This window comes from Cervus elaphus, chromosome 11 (genome assembly GCF_910594005.1).
Source record: "Cervus elaphus chromosome 11, mCerEla1.1, whole genome shotgun sequence".
NCBI classification, from domain to species: Eukaryota; Metazoa; Chordata; class Mammalia; order Artiodactyla; family Cervidae; genus Cervus; species Cervus elaphus.
Genome location: NC_057825.1, coordinates 101,325,591 through 101,347,453, shown reverse-complemented (window position 1 = coordinate 101,347,453; position 21,863 = coordinate 101,325,591). Strand labels below are relative to the sequence as shown.

The window sequence follows — 21,863 nt, the reverse complement described above, 5'->3', positions numbered from 1 at the left end:
CTTCTCCCCACATTGATCTAAGACTCCCAACCCTAATTAAGCCCCAGAATCCTGCTATCAAAAAGTACTTGGGTATGACCGACTTTTACTGAGGTTTTAGGCCATCCGGCCAAGCAGGTAACTTCAAGTGGATTGCTAGCCAACCCAGCTCTACCAATATCACCCGTTTTCCTCCAGGCATGCTGTGGGGTCCTCCCCTTTTCAGTCCCTCCTTTTTGCTGTTCATGCTTCCTCCCTCTCTCTGGTCCTTCTTCAATCATTCCTCTTGAGTTTTCTTGTAGAACACCACTCATCCATCCTGTTTACTACTTCCACACACAGATGGAAGAAACTTACCTTCCAGAACCAAAAAGGAAGCTGTTGTGAAAGAAACCTGACCCTTCCCTCACAGGAGAGAACAGGTTATGTCTATATATTGCAGTGGAAAGAAACCCTCTAGCCATCTCCATACACTGACATCTCCCACCTTGACACAGCCTCTCTCATGACCTTGTATCCTGTCTCCACCCTCATCCTGACTTCCTTTCACAACCAAGCTTCCTAGACCAGCTAGTGATACCATTTTTCCTTTGTCCCAACCAATAGATACTTCCTGATCTTTTTCTTTCCTAACATCCTTGCAACATTTGACACAGTAGATACCTCCTTCCAGACACTCTTTTTTGTCCAACTTCTCTGGCCTGGGCTTCTCAATCTCTTTTGCACCATCCTTTCCCCTTGTCATCTTCTTAGAGGTCAGTGAGCCTAGCTTTGGCCATAAGACTCACCTGTTCTATAAGCAGATCCTGGCTGGCCCACCCACTCACAGACTTAACCACCTCTGCTGTGCTGCTATGGGGTCTCAGGTCATGGTCCTGGGCCATGGTCTTGACAGTTCAGGACAACACTTGGATGTCTCCTTGGGGTCTAGAATGAAACACATACAAAGTGAACTTGTTCTCTTTCCCCCAAATATGTGTCCATTGCCCAAGCCAGGAAGTTCTCTTTCCCACCATCACCAAATCCATGTTAGGCAGCACCTCCACCTCAACGTCTCAGAAAGCCTCTGTGTCCCCCTCATGCTATTGCTCCTGGCTGGGCGCAGGACACATTCTATTGCTCCTGGCTGGGCGCAGGCAGTCAGTACTCCCTTCCTGGGACAAGACCATTGCCCTTGGCTTTCTGATCTTCTAATCTGCACCCAACATGGTGGCCAAATGTATCTTTCCTTAATGCAAGGTTAGTCATACCCCCCCTCCCCTGGCTTGCCTCTATGAGGCTCAGAGCTTTCTGTCATTTTATTATTCTTTATTTATTCATTTTGGCTGTGCGGGGTCTTCACTGCTGCCCGGCCTACTCTCCAGCTGCAGTGAGCAGGCTTCCCATCGGGGTGGCTTCTCTTGTTGTGGAAGACAGGCTCTAAGGGTGCAAAAGCTTCAGTAGTTGTGGCACATGGGCTGAGTAGTTGCGGTTCCCAGGTTTTAGAGCACAGGTTCAGTTGTTGTGGCTCATGGGCTTAGTTGCTCCATGGCACGTGGGATCTTCCCAGACCAGGGATTGGACCTATGTCTTCTGCATTGGCAGGTGGATTCTTTACCACTGAGCCACCAGGGAAGCCCATATTTTTTTTAAAAGACATTTTTTTAGATGTGGATCATTTTTAAAGTCTGTTGAATTTGTTACAATATTGTTTCTGTTTTATGTTTTGGCCACAAGTTGTGTGAGATCTTAGTTAGCACCGTGACCAGGGATCGAACCCACACCCCCTACCTTGGAAGGAGAAGTCTTAACCACCGGACTGCCAGGGAAGTCCCAAGTCTCAGAGATTTCAAGAGAACACTTCAAGATATGGGGCCTTTTGTAATTTAACATCCTCTCTCTCCAGCTCCAAAATTCAGCTTAGGCTCCTAGAAAACATGCCTGATCCCATCCTGCAAGGTGTCCTGAATTCTCAACTCACATTACTTTGATGAGGGTCTTCATTGTTTGTGAGCTTCTAGACAGCAGGCCTGATCTGACTCAGTTTCACCTCTCCAGAATCTAGCTCATGTAGGCATTCAAAAGTGTTGATAAAGAGAGCTGAAAAATCTTGGGCTTCTTGGCCCATGATGTTTCAGTAGAGACTTTGACATCGTGTAGGAGGCAGAGACAGAGATCCCTATGGGGAAACCCAAAATTCCAAGTCACAGCTTGACTGGGAGACTTCTGAGGGCAAAGGCAATTGGAGGCAGTGCAGCTTTTCCTCCTAATTGCATGCCTGCTCAGTCATATCTGACTCTTTGCAACCCCATGGACTGTAGCCCACCAGGCTCCTCTATCCATGGGATTTCCCAGGCAAGGATACTGGAGTGGGTCACCGTTGCCTCCTCCAGGATATCTTCCCAGCCTAGGGATCGAACCCAGGTCTCCCGCATTGGCAGGCAGATTCTTTACCACAGAGCCACTTGGGAAGCCCTTTCCTCCTAACTGGGAAGATGTAATTTCCATCATTCTGTTTCTCTGGGACTCTGCCCTGCAAAGTGAAGGTGGTTCATTTGGAAAGGTCTGTCCTGCTGTGAAGGTAGTCAGGGAGGCTTGGGCAGGGTAAAGGTGCCACAGACTTTGCTGATTGCACACGTGAAGTGCTTTTGGCTTAACCTCAAGGCAGGGGTGCATTTTGGGTACCAAAACCTCCTCTTCTGCCCTGCTACACTTGACTTAGAGGGACTCCGGCCCCCTCACGGCTTGCCTGCTGAGCACTGAGATGACAGCATGGTGCCATGGTGGCAGGCAGAGGGGACACATGATTTACAGCCTTCTTTGGTGAGGCCACCAGTCCTTAAGGGGCTTTATTGCTGGGCCACTCCTTAGATTCCACTGACCTGTGGCCAAACGGTCCAGGCAGATCAAATACTGTCCCAGACCAGTGGCCACTGGGCATCCCAGCTAGAGGTGTCATCCAGAGGGCAGCCAAGAAGCAGGCAGCCCCTACCTAGTGTCCAAGTCCAGTCCAACAGGCTGTTTCCTCAAACCAAAAGAGACGGGTGACTAATTCACCATGACAGGACAGAACCTTTGCCAAGTCCTTCCTGAGCGGGGGGAGAGTCATTTCCAAATAAGCATAAAGCTGGGTCTATAAAACATGGCGCTCTTGGCATCAGTGTTCACAAGTGACAACCCTGCCAAAACTCTGCGATGCATGGCGTGCCAGGCATCAATGGTTAGAGGCAATGAGCTTGCCAAAATGCTGTGAAAAATCACTTTCCAAGGTAGAGAGACTAAAGGGAAAGACTGTAGGTATTTCACTGGCTTGGAGCCACAGCAGCTTAGCTAGTTGATGGAAAATCAGTCACCATTCACATTCGTCATCAAATGGAAATACCCATAAAGCACTATGCTTTGGTCTAATACACTAACAAAAATGAACATTTTAAGGACAATTCATAATGTTGAGAAGGATATGGTATAACTGCTGTTTTCACACACTGCTCTCAACAGCATGTATTTGTACAACCTCCCATGGAGGGCAATTTATCATTATCTGTCAAGAACTGCAAGAGTTCGTGACCCTCTCTCCAAAGAAAATAAAGCAAGATATGGAGGAAAGTTTCATTAGAGTGTTAATTGTCATTTTGACAGAGGTATCAAGTGCTCAAATTGTAGTGCATGACAAACGTTTTAATACTGTGTTCGGTACAGAAAGGATGATGGTGAGACAGCATGGCAACAAGGAAGAGTGCCTGTGATAACCGCAGGACACAACTGCACGTGTGTGTGTGTGTGTGTGTGTGTGTGTGCGCGTGTGTGTGTGAGGATGACAAGTGAGTGAAACAGCCTTCACAGGAAAGTGGAATCTGGGTTGGTATACCAAAATGATAACTGTGGTTATGTCTGGGAGTGGGAGTGGAGAAGTTATTTTTTCTTTTTCAAATTTAGAATAATGCGATATAACACACAAAAACTTTCTTAGAGATGTGAGGGTTGCCAAGTAGAGATAAAAAAGGCAACTGAGGGACTTCCCTGGTGGTCCAGTGGTTAAGACAACACACTTCCACTACAGGGGGGCCTAGGTTCGATCTCTGGTCGAGGAACTAAGATCCCACAGGCTGCATGGTACAGCCAAAAAATACAAACAAACAAACAAAAAAGGGCAACTGAGGGACTTCCTGGTGGTCCAGTGGCTGAGATTCCTTGCTCCCAATACAAGGGTCCCACGTTCGATCCCTGGTCAGGGAACTAGATCCTACGTGCTGTAACTGGAGATCCCCACGTGCCACAACTAACTTGGTGCGGCCAAATAAATAATTTTTTTTTAAAAGGCAACTGAGAATCCTTGTCTGGTGGGCAGGAAGGAGCCTTTCAGGAAAGGCAGGGTGCCTGGCCTCCCAGATCTGGGTTTCACTTTGGTTTGGACAGGGCAGGGTGCAGGCTGGCATAGAAGCAAGGACAGGCCTTTGCTGACTGCCTTGTCTTGGGATCTTAAGACATCTGTGGAAGAGACAAGCTGATCTTGATTGGGCAAGTGTGGAGACCTCACACACGGCCTGTGCGTGCGGATCTAGGCTGAGCAGTCTCTCGGCATATCTGACGTGGGCCCATGAGGACTGGTGAGGAAGCTGACAAAGGAGAGGGGTGGGTGCAGGGTGGCAGGTGGGAGGCTCTGATGCTCTCCAGGGCAGTGACAGTCCCAGTGCTTGGGCTTCAGAGGCAGGAGGAGGCGTCCTGGCTCTCCAGCAGCAGGAGGGAGTAGCATGGCTTTGAGAAGTCTTCATGATCGTGTCTTAAGAGAGCAGGCTCAATGCACTTATGGCTGCTGGGGGAAGGGATAGTTAGGGAGGCTGGGACGGGCATGTATGCTCTGCTACATTCAGGATGGATGACCAACAAGGACCTGCCGTCCAGCTCAGGGCACTCTGCTCAGTGCTGTGTGGCAGCCTAGATGGGAGGGAAGTCTGGGGAAGAATGGAGACATATATGTATGGCTGAATCCCTTATGGTCACCACATTGTTAATCAACTATGCATGCGTGCTGAGTCACTTCAGTCATGTCCGACTCTTGGCGACCCCATGGAATATAGCCCGCCAGGCTTTTCTGTCCATGGGATTCTTCAGGCAAGAATACTGGAATGGGTTGCCATGCCCTCCTCCAGGAGATCTTCCTGACCCAGGGACCGAACCCTCATCTCTTATGCCTCCTGCATTGGCAGTTGGTTCTTTACCACTGGTGGCACTTATTCCAATACAAAATAAAAAGTTTTTAAAAAATAAAATGTATACTAATGCTTGAAAAAAATAAAAGTGGTTCTTACATGACGGGTCTATTTAAACAAAGAAGTCTCACACATCAGAATATTTGAAAGAAAGAGAGCCAGGCTCAGGTTGAAGAGGATGCTAGGCCAGGTCCTTAGGGCACACATGTAGCCCAAAGCCTAGTGTCAGAACTTTGTATAGAAAGAGGCAGCTGAATAAACGGGTGGTTGATTGAGGGAGCATTCGAGGCCTCATGTAAAGCACTGGGGTGTGATAACATGGTCTTGCCTGGATCTGACACTGAGCTCAACCCACCATGTATCACAGCAGCTAGCTCTAAGAAACATCAAAACATGAACTTAAATAATCCCTCTGGAGAAAATGTATCAATCAACAAGGAAGCATGGATAGAGAGACTATGAGTTCCTTAGAGCCAAGCCTCGCAGGATACAAAAGGAGCCCAAGACACAGTTCTATCCTACAAAGGGCGCCTCATCACTGTCCTACCCCCATATGTTCTTATTCTTGGGTCCTGTCTGAAATTCTCTAGGGCCAGTGCTACAAAATCAGGGCCATCCTATTTGAAATCAGTAATCTGTGAACTGACTTCCCTGGTGTCACTGTGGATAAGTATCTGCCTGCCAATGCAGGGGACATGGGTTCGATCCCTGGTCTGGGAAGATCCCACATGCCGCAAGCAACAAAGCCTGTGCGCCACAAATATTGAGCCCACGAGCTACAACTACCAAGCTCACACACTGCAGCTACTTAAGTCTGAGCACCGAGAGCTTGTGCCCTGCAGAAAGAGAAGCCACTTCAACGAGAAGCCTGAGCACTACAGCAAAGAGTGGCCCCTCTCGCTGCAACTACAGAAAGCCCATGCAAAGCAACAAAGACCAGCCCAGCCAAAAATAAATAAAATCAATAGACAAAATTATTAAATAAATAAATACTTAATACATGATGAGGTGTATTAAGAAAAATAATCTGTGGGTAACAGAGAAGTGTCGCTCTACAAAGTTGGAAACAAATCGGAATGTAAATCAGGTGAAGGCAAATCCCTTGCAGACTTAAGCGCAGACAAGAAACTATGCAAAATGAGGGGGGAACTATTTCATCTTCATGAGATGTGCTACACTGGGAGTGATTTTAACTCACCAGCTTATTTGCATCTGGACAAAGAGGAACCTAAATCACTTTCATTATCGTAAGAGGGCGATTAGCCAGCTGAGAAGAACGTTCCTCCTGACAGCAATTAATCTTGGTGGGCCTCCTCTCCGCTCCCAGGCCATTGCCTTGCTGAGTCATTCCACTGAGCACCGTCCGGGCCAGAGCCCAGCTGCCGTCTGCTCACCAGAGGCACCGGGGCCAGCTGACTGCAACCACAGGAGTCCTAGGGTCTCCTGGGGTTGTTTGCATTGCTGTCACTTCGTTGCCTTGTGTGTGTTGTTAGAGAAAAAGCATATTATTTATGTAAAATTATGTATTTAGGTAAAAACCCATAGTTAAGACCATGTCAAATCTTAAAATTTTTACAATGGCACGTTCTTAAAATCCAAACAGAAAGAAACTTCCTTTTCATCCAGCTTTATCTTCTGCTTCTAAACAGCTATTTATTCCGTTTTATAAAGATCTTCAAGCAGAATGCATAAGTGAAAAAGAGGAAGCAGCAAGGAAAAAAAAGGTATACTATAACGCAAGTTTGGTCAAAGCACACACACAGACAGACACATACACATGTGCTTACACATGAAAAAGTCTGAATGCCTTACTAAACCATTGAGAGTTGTGGTCTCCGGGGCTATGAAGATAGAGGAAACTCATTTTCTAAAGTTTGCTTTTCTCTGATGGGTGGTTATTTTACATTAAGTTTATATTACTGTTGTAACTAAAACTGATAAAGATCGAATGTTAAAGATGATCATGCACTAAGACTCTCTTTGCATAGGAGGTTTGCCTAGTGATGAAATATCATCCCAGTTAAGCTACATACTTTCTCTCTTAGAACAATTTATTCTCATTTCCTCCTTGCTTTTGCTTTTCCTAGAAATGAAGAAAGTGACCAGTATCCTCTAGATCAGAGGGGTCTATGAGTTTGTCTTTCCTTTTTCTTATGAAAATTTCAAACGTACACAAAGGATGCAGAAGAGTCTAATAAGCCCATGTTTATATCACTGCCTTCTACAGTTATCCACTTTTCCACCATTCAGGGTTTCTTTTTGTCTTCATCCATCTTCCACCCCCGTCTCAAACAAATTAATTTGTATGCATATATTTCTTTTTGGCTTTGAAGTAATAATTTATATACTGTGAAATGAATAAAATGTAACACTTAAATCTTGAAAAGTAAACATGTCTGTGTAACTCACACTCCTATCAAGATAAAAAAAACTTCCCATCATCCAGAAATATGCTCCTGTACCCTTCATAGTCAATCTCGTCCTCACTTTCTTGACCTTTCACCACAGTTAATTTAGTTGCCTGTCCTAGAACTTCTGTTCATTGGTTTTTAATATAATAAAACTATTTTCATTATAAAAGCTGTACATGTTAAAGAAAATATTGAGAGTTAAAAAAAAAAACTAGAAAAACAGACAGAAAGGAATAATGAACAGTCCCATCACACAAAAGGAAAAATATTTAAAAGTTTTATTTTCTTTTAGTTTCTAGGTATAAATTTTTCTCGTTTTGTTTACTTGTGATTACTTACTTCACATGACTTTTCATAATAATTTCACAAGACAAGCATCTCTCCTATAACATTCTCAAGGGGAAAAAAAACCTATCAACTTAGAATTTAATACCCCAGCAAAAATATCATTCAAAATGGAGGCAAAATAAAGATTTTTGTAGACATACAAAAGCTGAGAGAATTCTTCAGAAGCAGATTCATACTGTGTGTGTGTGCCAGCCACCCAGTTGTGTCCAGCTCTTTGTGACCCTGCGGACTTTGTCTACGGGGTTCTCCAGGCAAGAATACTGGAGTGGGTTGCCATGGAATCCACCAGTGAAGCCACCACGGAAGCCCCACTGTAAGAACGGTTAAAAGAAGTCTTTCAGGCAGAAGGCAAATGGCATCAGATAGGAAGATGGACCTGCACAAAGGAATAAAGAGTACTAAAAGTGGTGGGGCTTCAGACTGGTGGCTCAGTCGGTAAAGAATCCACCTGCCATGCAGGAGACCCGGGTTCAATCCCTGGGTCGGGAAGATCCCCTGGAGGAGGGCATGGCAACCCACTCCAGTATTCTTGCCTGGAGAATCCCGTGGACAGAGGAGCCTGGCGGGCTACAGTCCATGGGGTTGCCAAAGAATTGGGCACGACTGAGTGACTAACACACACACACAGAAATGGTAAACATGTGAGTAAATACATAGGAATTTTATCTTAATAGTTAATGTCTTTAAAAAACCGTTAAGGATATCCACATCCAGTTCTAAGGAGTAGCCCCATTCACCCCAAGTCCAAGCCTCTTACAATTAAAATTCGCTGGATACAGCACAGCACAGCAGACAGAAGAGGGCTCTGAAAGGAGTGCAAAAGAATAAAGTGAACTGTCGAAGGGCTGCAGGACTTGAGGAACATCACAGCAGTGGAGGTCTTAAGAAGTCTGTGTCTGCTTGTTTTGTCTCCTACCCATCCCGATGAAGTACCCAAACTGTCAACAAGCACAGACCAAAAGCTTTAGGAAAAGTCTGCTTCCCTGGTCAAAGAACCAACAGAGGGGGACATAACCTTAGGAACTGTTGTCTGATCGCACTTGCTCTACTCCAGCCAAGCACCAGAATTCCCAAGCCCCTCCACCCTCTCCCCTGGTCTTGCTCCAAGAACCCCTCCTGGGAGCCCGTTCTCACTCCCTTCACGGCAGTGGCAGGTGGTACCCCGAGTGCCCCTCCCTCCAGGAGGGAGCTGAACCTCCTCGACCCCTCAGCGGGCACCAGCAAGACTGACCAGGCAGTGGAATGAGGCTGGTTAGCGCCCTGCTTTTCTACAGCTGGTGCCAGCATGACTCAGAGAAAGCCTGAGCGCCCATCCCCGCCCTGCAGCAATGGGGTAGAAGGAAGTGGTCCCAGGAACACTGTGCCAAACAGATCATAGAGGGGGCTGAACTCACACTGCACTCAGAGCCGACAGGAGGATGGGAGTCGACTCTCCAGCCTCATCAGGAAGGTACTAGCTGGGCCAAAAGTGGGGATGAAACATCTGCCCTGATCACAACCTACCACTAGACCTAAACAGGGTGACTGCCTGCTAACAAAGAACATTAACTAGAATCCAAAGTCACACAACATAGTAGCCAAAATGTCAAGGATAGGACTTTTTTAAAAAAATCACACTAATAAAAAATCTTGTCACACCAAGAACCGGGAAAATCACACTTGAGAGAGAAAAGACAATCAACCAATGCTTACACCAAGATGACTCAGTTGTTGGAATATTCTGAAGAGCATTTTTTAAAGCCGTGATTATAAAAATTGCACAATGAGCAATCTAAAACACTCTTGAAACAGATGAAAAAGAAAATCTAAGCAAAGGAATATAAATTATTAAAGAGATAACAAGTTGGAAATCATAAGGCTGAAAGATACAATAACTGAAATGAAAACCCAAAGGATGAGCTCAAGAGTAGTTTGGAGATAACAGGGAATGAATGAATAAAGACATATAATTGGAAATGATCCAGTCTTCACAATAAAAAGAAAATAAACTGGAAAAAAAATAAGCAGAGTCTGAGAGATCTGTGGAATGGTAACAAAAGATCTCGGATGCTGGGAAACATTGAAGGCAAAAGGAGAGGGCAACCTCAGAGGATGAGACAGTCATATATGACAGCATCAGGGACTCAATGAACAAGAATTTGAGTAAACTCCGGAGATAGTAAAGGACAGGGGAACCCAGTGTGCTGCGGTCCATGGGGTCGCAGAGAGTCAGACACAACTTAGTGGATGAACAACAACAACACATCCAGCATTGTTACCATGAACATTCTAGAAAGGGTAGAAAAAGTGTGCAGCTGAAAAAATACTCAAATAAATAGTGGCTAAAATTGTCAAGCATCTACAAATAAAATATTAAAAAATGAATTTATAAAGGTTGCAGGACACAGGAAAGTATAACATATAATTGTATTTGTATAAGCCACATAACCAAAACACACACACACACACATACACACATTTGGACAGATGTTTTCTGACAAAGTTGCAAAAACATTTCAATGGAGAAAGAACAGGCTTTTTAACAATTGACACTGAAACAAGTGGATGCTCATGTACAAACAAAATCAACTTGAGTCCATAAATTGCATTACATAAAAAAATAATTTGGATGGATTATAGAACTTAATGTAAAATCTAAAACCTAAATCTCTAGATGAAAAGCATAAGGAGAGTATCTTTGTGATCTTGAATTAGGCAAAAAGCTTTTAGATATAACACAAGTACACAATCCAGGAAAAATAAATTGATAAATCGAACTTTATCAAAAGTAAAACTGCTCTTTGAGAGAAAGAAAAGACAAACCACAGACTGGGAGAAAATTTTGCCAAGCATATATCTGAAAATGCACTGTGTCTAGAATATATAGTAAACTCTCAAAACTCAATAGCAAAAAAATGGACAGTACAATTAAAAATAAAGTGGATAAAAGATCTGAACAAACATTTTTTCAAATAAGTTAAATGGATGGCAATGAGCATATAGCATTAGTTTTTAAGGAAATAAGAGTCAAAATCAGAGTGTGAATCCATTACACATATTATATTGCTGCTGCTGTTTAGTTGCTAAGTTGTGTCTGACTCTTTTGCAATCCCATGGACGATAGCCCATGAGGTTTCTCCTCTTGTCCCAGGCAAGAATACTGGAGTGGGTAGCAATTTCCTTCTCCCAGGGATCTTCCTGACCCAGGGATTGAACTCGAGTCTCCTGCATTGGTAGGCAGATTCTTTACCGCTGTGCCACCTGGGAAGTCCTTTCACATACTACAGAATAACTAAAATTAAAAAAACTGACCAAATCGAATGTGGAGAGGATTTGAAGGAACTGAATCCTAATACGCTGCTGTGGAAATGTAAAATGATACAACTACCTCAGAAGTTTAGAACTTCTCAAAAACGTAAACATGCACCACATGTCCCAGACATTCAATTCCAAGAGAGAAGGAAGCAGATGGTCACACAGAGACCTGGACACAAATGTCCACAGCAGTTTTATTTGTGATCGCCCCAAACTGGCAACAAGCCAGATGTCCCTCCACAGAAGAATGGAAAAACAAATTGCGGTCTATCTATATAATGGACTGCTTCTCAGGGGAAAAAAAAAAGAAGCGATTTACTGGTAACACAATATGGATAAATCTCAAAAATAATTATGTTGATACAAATAACAAATGCTAAGAGGATCTGGAGAAGAGGGAACCCTCCTATACTGTTGGTGGGATTGTAAGTTGATGCAGCCACTGTGGAAGACAATATGGAGTTGTCTCAAAAAACTGAAAATTGAGTTACCACATGACCCAGCAGTCCCACTACTGGGCATATATCTGGACAAAACTATAATTTAAAAAGATGCATGCACCCTTATGTTCATAGCAGCACTATTCACAACAGGCAAGAAACGGAAATAACCAAAATGTTCATCAACAGATGAATGGATAAAGTGGTGGTACGTATATACAGTGGAATACTACTTGGCCATAAAAAAGAACGAAATAATGCTATTTGCAGCAACATGCATGCAACAAAAGATTATCACACTAAATGAAGTAAGTCAGAAAGAGAAAGACAAATACCATAGGATATCACTTCTATGTGGAATCTAAAGTATGACACAAATGAACCTATCTGTGAAACAGAAACAGAATCTTGGACATAGAGAACACACTGGGGGTTGCCAAAGGGGAGAGGGTTGGAGGAGGTATGCAGTGGGAGGTTGGGGTTAGCAGATGTAGGCTTTTACACAGAGCATGGATGAATAACAAGGTCCTACTGTATAGCACAGAGAACTATGTTTGCTCTCCTGTGATAAATTACAGTGGAAATGTAATAAAAGAATGTATATATTATACATATGTATGCATATATAACTGAGCTATTTTGCTGTGCAGCGATAATTAAACAAGACTGTAAATCAACTATACTTCAATAAAGACTCCCCTGGTGGTCAAGTGGTTGAGAATTGGCCTGTCCATGCAGGAGACACCGGTTCGACCCCTGGTTTGAGAAGATTCCACATGCTGGGGAGCAGCTAAGCCTGCAAGCCACAGCGATGAACGCTGAGCCGCACCTGCTGAGACCTGCGTGCCTAGAGCCCGTGATCTGCAGCAAGAGACGCCACCTCGGTAGGAAGGCTGCTCGCTGCAGGGAAAGCAGCCCCTGCTCGCTGCAGCCAGAGAAAGTCCAAGCGCAGCGGTGAACACCCAGAGCAGCCAAAACTAAACAACAGCTGTGAAAAACTATGCTAAAATCAAAACAATAATAATACTAGCATAAATTGAATAATAATGTTGGGGGGTTCCCTGGTGCTCCAGTGACCCTGTGTTCTCAAGGCAAGGGCCCCTGGTTCAACCCCTAGTTCACCCCTAGTCAGCGAACTAGATTCCAGATGCCTTAACTAAGAGTTCTCAGGTCAAAACTAAAGGTCCTGCGTGCCACGCCTCGAAGACCGAAGATCCTGTGTGCTGCAACTAAGAGCCAGCACAGCCGAATGAATGAGTAAATAGAGATAAATATGAAAAAGAGACAAATTCTTTAAAAAGCATTAATATTGAGTCCTAGAAGTCAGACCAAAAAAAGACTACATCCTGTATATTACAGTTATACAAAACTGTAGAAAATGAAAGTCTTCAGTGACATGAAACAAACAGGAATGGAGAGGCAGAAGGGAGGCCTGGGAGAGATGACGAAGGCTCACGAGAAACCTTCCGGGGCTGATGGAGACGCTCGCTGTGCAGATCACTGTGATGGTCTCATGGATGTACACATAGTGAAGACATACTGTACACACTTATGGTTGCCAGGCGGCAGGGTGAGGGGAAGGGAGAGTTAGGGAGCTGGGGATGGACATGCGCACACTGCTATGTTTAAAATGGATGAGCAGCAAGAACCGGCTGTGTGGCACCGGGAACTCTGCGGCAGCCTGGACGGGAGGGGAGTCTCGGGGAGAAGGGACACATGTACACGTACGACTGAGGCCCTTTGTTGTCCACCTGAAGCCATCACATTGTCTGTTCATCAGTTGTGCCCCAATACAAAATCAAAAGTTTAAAAAATGTGTGCAGTGTTCTGGATGTCAATATTGTAGTGAACTGCTTCAAAAAAACAAAAAATAATAAGGCCATGGAAGGTATCAAGACTTTACTCTCAATAAGACTGTTTTCTATCTGGCCTGCAAACAGGTGCACACAAAATCTATGATTCTGGCTGGAGCCTGCCTGACGACAGCCCTGCAACATTATGCAAATAGCCGTGAGAAAGAGACAATAATCACATTAGAAACCACCAGCAAATGTTTGTTTCCACACACATTCTTTTTGTTTATTTTCAGATATGGGTTGTCTGTAGCATGTGGCTGTCAGTTAACCCAAGTCGGGGCTTTTCTGTTCAGTTAGAGAATCTGAAATTGAGCTCTGTTGGGGTTTAGGACCATATGTTGGTTCATGGGTGTGGAAAGTACCTATGGCTGACCACAGACTAGAGTTCCCTACCACTACATTAGTCTCAAAACTAACTCTTGTCTTCTAACTTTGTTTTAAAACAGTCCTATAGTCTTCGTTTTAATTGCTTTTAAATAATCTATAAAATATGCTTCTTTTTCCTGTTCTTGTCTTTTCCTAACCTTGACAATTTTTCTTTTTTCACTCTAGGGGAGATCTCAGTCTCACTAGAGAATGATTTCAACATCACATTCAGTTTCTCCTCTCCTCCTGTGCTTCTCTGAGCAGACCTCCCAACCCAAATGCTGTGAAGGGGCCCAGACTTAAGGATTGTCCTTGGCATCCTAAACACGCCAGGTCTTGTCACTAAGGTGGCCCCACCTGGGCATAGCCGTCTAGAGCAACAGTCTTACTTCTTACCAGAAAATCTTGTGCCTCAGCAAAGCCTTCTCTAGAATTAACCACACAGGGAGGCGTGGAGGAGGGCTAAGCACCCCTGAGCCCAGCTTTCCAGGACCCCTCATCTGTCCACCTCATCTCTGTTTTGTAATGTGCTCAGGGGACCACTGGACTTTGTACTGAAGGGAGAAGGGCGAAAAGGCCACTGACTGCATTTCTGCCCCTGTGCTGGAAAGGATGCTATGTCAGATAATCACATGCGCAAACGTCCAAGGTCAGTATCACCCCACGTTACAGATGAAGCCCAGAGAGCCTCAGGGGCTCAGACGCCCCCAGGTCTCAGTGGGACAGAGCAGAGCAAGGACTTGGTCCCAGGACTGGGGACCCATGTTCTCCTCCCAGCTCAGCACACTGCCTCACGTGACTGCTGGGTCACCACCACTCTCCATGACAATTACTCCCCGTCTCTTCCAGGGCACCCACCTCCACTGGTCTTCTCCTCCAGACTTCCCTGTAGATAAGTCCATTCATCCATGAAGTCAAGGAAGCAGGCAAGGGCCCTTCACATAGGATTTTTTAGGCTGGGTAAAGAGTTTGGATTTTAGTCTAAGAGAGGATTTTTCTCAGAAGGAGTAATATGATCATATTCTTCAAGAAAAGATTCTTATAAGATATTGAAACAACATTTAGGTTGTTCATTGACAGATGAATAGGTAAAGAAGATGTGGTACGTATATACAACGGAATATTACTCAGCTATTAAAAGGTGGAATAAAAGGTGCAGCCATTTGCAGCTACAAGGATGGACCTAGAGATTATCATACTAAGTGAAGAAAGTCAGAAAGGTAAAGACAAATACCATGTGATATCACTTATATGTGAAACCTAAAACGTGACACAAATAAACCTATCTATGAAAAAGAAACAGACTTGCAAACATAGGGAACAGACTTGTGCTCACCAAGGGGGAGGGGCAGCAGGGGAGGGAGGGAGGGATCGGGAGTTTGGGTCCAGCATACACAAACTGTTATGCACAGGATGGATAAACAGTAAGGTCTTATTTTTATAGCATCGGACTTCCCTGGTGGCTCACAGGTCAGGAGATCCAGGTTTGATCCCTGGGTCGGGAAGATCCCCTGGAGAAGGGAATGGCAACCCACTCCAGTATTCTTGCCTGGAAAACTCCATAGACAGAAGAGCCTAGCAGGCTACAGCCCATGGGGTCGCAAAAAGTTAGACACGACTGAGCAACTAACACTTTCACTTTCACTTTTATAGCATAGGGAACTATCTTCAAGATTCTGTAATAAACTATAATGGAAAAAAAAGGAAGAATGCTTAGAGATCAGCCCAGTTTCCATTGCAGTAGCCCAGGCAAGAGAGGATGATGACTTGAACTTGAGTGGTGATAGTAAGAATGAAAGTGGATACACTCAAAAACTGTTTCAGAGATAGAGTCAAATTAGACTTGTTGAAGAAGCACTAGATGTGGGGAGCAAGGATAAAGAGCAGAACCAAGGCTGACTCACAGGATGTTGTCTTGAGAAACTTGAAAAACCAAGACAAGAAAGAGTCCAGGTTGGATGCATGAGACAGGGCGCTCGGGGCTGGTGCACTGGGATGACCCAGAGGGATGGGATGGGGAGGGGAGGGGGAAGGGGGGTTCAGGATGGGGAACACATGGACACCCATGGCTGATTCATGTCAATGTATGGCAAAAACCACTGCAATACTGTAAAGTAGCCTCCAATTATAGTTAATTAATTAATTATTTTTAAAAAAGAGTGAGGTAAAATCAGACCTGGGAAAATCTTGTGCTGTGTTTGGGACAAATTTGAATTCGAAATATCTATTAAAATAGAAGTAGAGTAGACCACAGAGTATAAGAATATGGACCCTGGATGGATGTAGAAATGTACGAGTCATGAAAATATTGATAGGAAACATAAAGCTGTGAGAGTGGATGAGAACACCAAGGGAGAAAGAGGGGTAAGAAATGAACCCTGCGGACTGCCTTGGCTAAGACTCTGTGCTCCCAGTGCAGGGGAACCAAGCCTGATCCCTGGTCAAGGAATTAGATCCCACATGCTGCAACGAAGATTGAAGATCCTGCCTGCTGCAAACTAAGACCCAGAACACTCAAATTAATTAATTGGTGGTGGTGGTGTTTTAGTTGCTAAGTTTGTCCGACTCTTTGTCTAGCCTGCCAGGTTCCTCCATCCATGGGATTTTCCAGGCAAGAATACTGGAGCGGGTGGTCATTTCCTTCTCCAGGGGATCTTCCTGACCCGTAGGGCTGGGATCGAATCAGCATCTCCTGCATTGCAGCCAGATTCTTTACCATCTGAACCAATCGAGACAACTGGAGAGCCTAGTGAGGCTCTCAGAAAACAAAATAGAAAACTATAAGGAAAACAAAATTAGATTTAACTTGCTGGCCATTGTGTCTGAGTAGAAAATGATGCATAAACGAAATAGCACAGTAACAACTTGCAAAGTAGGAACCCAGGGGCAGGAATATTTAAATCAGAAAAGACCATAATGATCTGCTTTTCCTTGTGGAATTATAAAAGGTTTTAACTGAACACCAGGAAAAATGGCAAAAGGAAAACAGACAGCAAAGAAAATCAAAGAAACCCATTGAAGAGGGAACTTGGGGGCCCAGTACACACTTGGGGCCCCTAACCTTCCCCATCCTCTGGAGAAGGGAATGGTTACCCACTCACTCCAGTATTGTTGCCTGGAGAATTCCGTGGACAGATTAAAAAAGCAGAAAGGAAAGAAGTGAGAAAGGTATACAGTTGAGCAGTTTTAGGGGCTTCCCTGACGGCTCAGCAGGTAAAGAACCCGCCTGCAGTGCAGGAAATGCAGCAGACCTGGGCTCAATTCCTGGGCTGGGATGGAGGAGGAAGAAATGGCAACCCACTCCAGTATTCTCGCCTGAAACAGAGAAGCCTGGCGGGCTGCAGTCCAAAGGGTCGCAGTGTCAGACACGACTGAGCGACTGAACACACAGAACCGTCCCCATCAGCAACACAAGCAGGTAATATGTGCTAAATAAAAGTGAGGGTGGAGTTATTTGCCCAAATGTCATCATCTGACATTAAATCTCTGAGTTCTTGTTAATTTTGCAGGAAATACAACTACTATAATGGATTTAGAAAACGTATAAATTGTATTTTCTATCTGAAATCATTCTAGTTAACTTTTGATCTTTTGTCTAGCTAAAGATTTAAAAAATTACTGAAGTCAAATCTTACATAAGGGACTTCCCTGGTGGTCCTGTGGTTAAGAATCCTCTTTGCAAAGCAGGGGATGTGGGTTTGATCCCTGGTTGGGGAACTAAGATCCCAAATGCTGCAAAGCAACCAAGCCCACAGGCAGCCACTACTGAGCCCACATGCTCTGGACCTGCACACTCTGGGGCCAAATCCCACAACTAGAGAGTCAGTGCATTGCAATAAATAAACAAATATTTTTAAAAAATCTTATTTAAACTACTTACTTACTTCTTCTCATCATAATAGAAGAAATTTGGGTCTTCATATTTAATACCAAATTGCCTTGAAGATTTATTTAATACTGAATTTTGATTCTTATCCTTTGGACCAGTTATTTGAAGAATTATGGTTTTAATGCAGATAATCTGGAAGGGATAAAATTGCAACTCCTAATAATTTCCATGTTGCTGCCAGCAGAAAAGTAATACACAATGCCAATTTATTTTGGCAAAAACCATTTCTAATGGACAAAAGATTTGGACAAAAGAGGATGTCTAAACGGCCAATAAGCACATGAAAATGTTCTCAAACCATTATTCATCAGGAAACTCTAAATTAAAACCACGAATGAAATATCAGCATACACTCTCTCAAATGGATAAAGTCAAAGAGACAGACTCAAAGCTAGCAGAGACGGAAAGCAAGCAGAATGGTCACCACTGGTAGGAATGCAAAATGGTACAAGAACGCCAACATTTTTTTTTGGCATTTTCTAGTAAAATAAAACATTTCCCTTCCAAATCAGCCAGCAATTGCACTCCTAGGTGTTTATCAAAGAGAAGTGATTGTAAATGTCCACCAAAATGTTTACAAGTTTAATTTGTGATAGTTAAAAATAAGACACAACCCATATATGAAAATCCTTTAAGACAGGCTTTAACAGTATGTGAATCCAGAACTTCCAGATGTACAAGTTGGATTTAGAAAAGATAGAAGAATCAGAGATCAAATTGCCAACATTCGTTGGAACATAGAAAAAGCAAGAGGATTTCAGAAAAAAAAATGCTTCATTGAATATGCTAAAGCCTTTGACCGTGTGGATCACAACAAACTGTGGAAAATTCTTAAAGAGATGGAAATACCAGACCACCTTACATGCCTTCTTAGAAACCTGTATGCAGGTCAAGAAGCAACAATTAAAACCAGACATGGAACAGTGGACAGGCTCAGACTTGGGAAAGGAGTCCGTCAAGGCTGTATACTGTCACCCTGCTTATTTGACTTATGTGCAGAGTTGTTGTCGTTGTTGTTCAGTTGCCCAGTTGTGTCCGACTCTTTGTGACCCCATGGGCTGCAGCACGCCAGGCTTTCCCGTCATTCACCATCTTCCAGAGGACAGGGAAGCCTGGTGCGCTGCAGTCCACGGGGTCACAAAGAGTTGGACACGACTGAGCGACTGAACGACAACACATCACACAAAATGCTGGGCTGGATGTTTCACAAGCTAGAATCAAGATTGCCTGGAGAAATATCAACAACCTTAGATATGCAGACAATACCATCCTGATGGCAGAAAGCAATGAGGAACTAAAGAGTCCTTTGGTGAAGGTGAGAGAGAAGAGTGAAAAAGCTGACTTAAAAACTCAACATTCAAAAAACTAAGATCATGGCATCTGGTTCCATCACTTCACAGCAAATAGATGGGGAAAAAGTGGTAACAGTGACAGACTTTATTTTCTTGGGCTCCAAAATCACTGCAGATGGTGAGTGTAGCCATGAAATTAAAAGACACTTGCTCCTTGGAAGGAAAGCTATGACAAACCGAGACAGCATGTTAAAAAAGCAGAGACGTCACTTTGTCGACAAATCTCTGTATAGTGAAGCTACGATTTTTCCAGTAGTCATGTACGGATGTGAGAGCTGGACAGTAAAGAAGGCTGAGTGCTGAAGAATTGATGCTTTTCAACTGTGGTGCTGGAGAAGACTCTTGAGAGTCCCTTGGACTGCTAGGAGATCAATTCAGTCAATCCTAAAGGAAATCAACCCTGAATATTCATTGGAAAGACTGATGCTGAAGCTCCCATACTTTGGCCACCTGATGCAAAGAGCCAACTCATTGGAAAAGATTGAGGGCAGGAGGAGAAGGAAGTGATAGAGAATGAGATGGTTAGACAGTATCACTGACTCTATGGACATGAATTGGAACAAACTCCCAAAGACACTGAAGGACAGGGAAGCCTGGCATGTTGCAGTCCACAGGGTCGAAAAGAGTTGAACAAAACTGAGCGACTGAACAACAACAGATGTTCCATTTGGGGATGGAGGGAGCAGAGAGGAGTCCCCTGCTGTTAGGAAGATAGATACACAGCGGGGAGGGGGGACCCTGGCTGGGAAGGGAGGACAGGGAATATGCTACACAGGCTCTGCTGGTCTTCACTCTCCTGGGAGAAGTTAAGGGTAAGGAGGGAATCAGGGTAACTAGAGGTCATATTTGCCCTGTGTTTGGGACACTGTTTGAAATGGAGCACCCAAGAGCAGTGGTCTTGGGGATCATGGCAGAAAATAAGCCTCTTGTGTTTGCGCACTTGCTTTTAGGCATCAATATCAGTTCCAAGTCCCGGGTGTAGATGTCTTTTCCTTTGAGCCTGAGTCCTACAGCCTCTTGAGTTGTATGCACCCAGACTTCCCGAGGATCTTTCCCAAAGGCTGTGACTTCTAGGTTGTCAGCGGTGGGATTAATTCTGCCAGGGCTCATGGGAAGGAGGAAGGATTCAGAGTCTCCCCAAAGTGGCAGCTGCTCAGTTGGTTTTTTTCAAAATACGTATTTATAGAAATATTTATATTTATATACCTGGTCTTAGGTGTGGCATATGGGCTCTTTCGCTGTGCACACAGTCTCGTGGCTCACGGGCTCAGCACACAGGCTTAGCTGCTCTGCAGCATATGGAATCTTCCCAGACCAGGGTTTGAACCCATGTCCCCTGCAATGGCAGGCGGATTCCTATCCACTGTATCACCAGAGAAGTCCCACAGTAACTTTTTAAGGTAAAGATACATGGCAGCTTTATACACAGAAGGCAGGGTGAATTAAATCAAAATCCTTTTATTTAATTTTGTCCCAAATTTCTTAGAACTGAAAACAAAAAGGGAAAAAAAGAAAAAGATGATGATCACTGGTTAATACACTTGTTCTTCTGGAAGATTCTAATTCTCACATTCAGTGACTTTGCCAAGAAGCACCAGGATGGGCACAGAACCCTCCTGGATCTGGAGAAGTGGGTGACTTTGGAAGTCGTCACACTGTACTGATGTTGCGAGTTTGCTAGCGGTCAGAGACCATTTTGTCACCACAGACAAAAGGCGTTCACTCTTTCCTAAATCTTTTTGAGTGAAACAGTGCCTTGGTCTGATGTTCTCTCTCCTTCAGGAAACAGCATCTCTGATCAGTAAAAATCCCTTTGTGCCTTTAAAAAAGAACTTTGACTCTCCAACATGAACAAAGTGTTTTGGGTTTTCTTTCAATCTTGCCCCAAATGCAAGCATGAAAAAAGGCACAAGAATTTAGAATGAGCGAAAAGTAAAGTCGGGCTTTGTTTGGAAAAATACCTTTAAAAGTTAAATATGAGTTTTTGAACACTAAAAGTATTGATAAAATCACACCTCTGAAGTAAAACACTCTCATCCACCTCACCGATGTTTCCTGTTTTGGTTAACACATTTTAATTACCTTCTTTGGAATTTCCGCAGCAGCTCTTCCACCTACCTTCATGTCTGGACAGAGTGCCACATGTGCTGGCCAGTAAACCAGAGCCCCGGCGGCTCCAGCAGAGCCTGGAGTCACTGCCTGCTGTGATATCAATCTTGCTCAACCATCTCAGTCACTTACTACCAGGAGCTGGACACTAGAGAATTCAGCACAGACCTAGGTCATTTATTTCTTTGGCCCTGTGGCTCTTAAGCCTGGGTGCTCACCAGTCATCAGGAGAATTTTCTAAAAGTCTGGGACCAGCCCATGTTCCAAGATTGGGCTCTAAAGTGTCTGCTGGGGGTTCCAGACATTGCTTTGCCTTCTACTGGCTTGACTTCCCTCCATCAGGGCTCTATTCTGTAACATGATTCCTCTTCTGGGAGAAGAATGCTCTGTGTCTGATGTACCCACCGTTAAGGGATTGTTTCTATGCTGCTGCTCAGTTGTCTTTTATAAGTTCCCACTTTTTGAGGTTTTCCTATGGGCGGGCCCTAGTCCCTTCAACCATATGCTAAGGGCTGGCATCCCCTTTTCAGTGCTCATGGGAACTAAATGAATGGAGGCCCCATTGCAGTAACAATTTTAGTCAAGCTTTTCCATAGCATGCTTTTCTCCTATCTCTACGTGGCTTTTTAG

General features: G+C 44.1%; 1 protein-coding gene across 1 annotated transcript in view; it reads right to left on the bottom strand.

Moving 5' to 3' along the window:
• Window positions 1–767: 767 nt before the first annotated feature.
• Window positions 768–21,863, bottom strand: part of BCL2L11 (BCL2 like 11) — a 97,131-nt gene continuing 76,035 nt past the window's right edge. Inside the window, exon 4 of the mRNA XM_043918777.1 lies at window positions 768–906. Within this exon, the coding sequence (XP_043774712.1) occupies window positions 847–906 (60 nt within the window). The 3' untranslated portion in view covers window positions 768–846. The remainder of the gene's footprint in view (window positions 907–21,863) is intronic.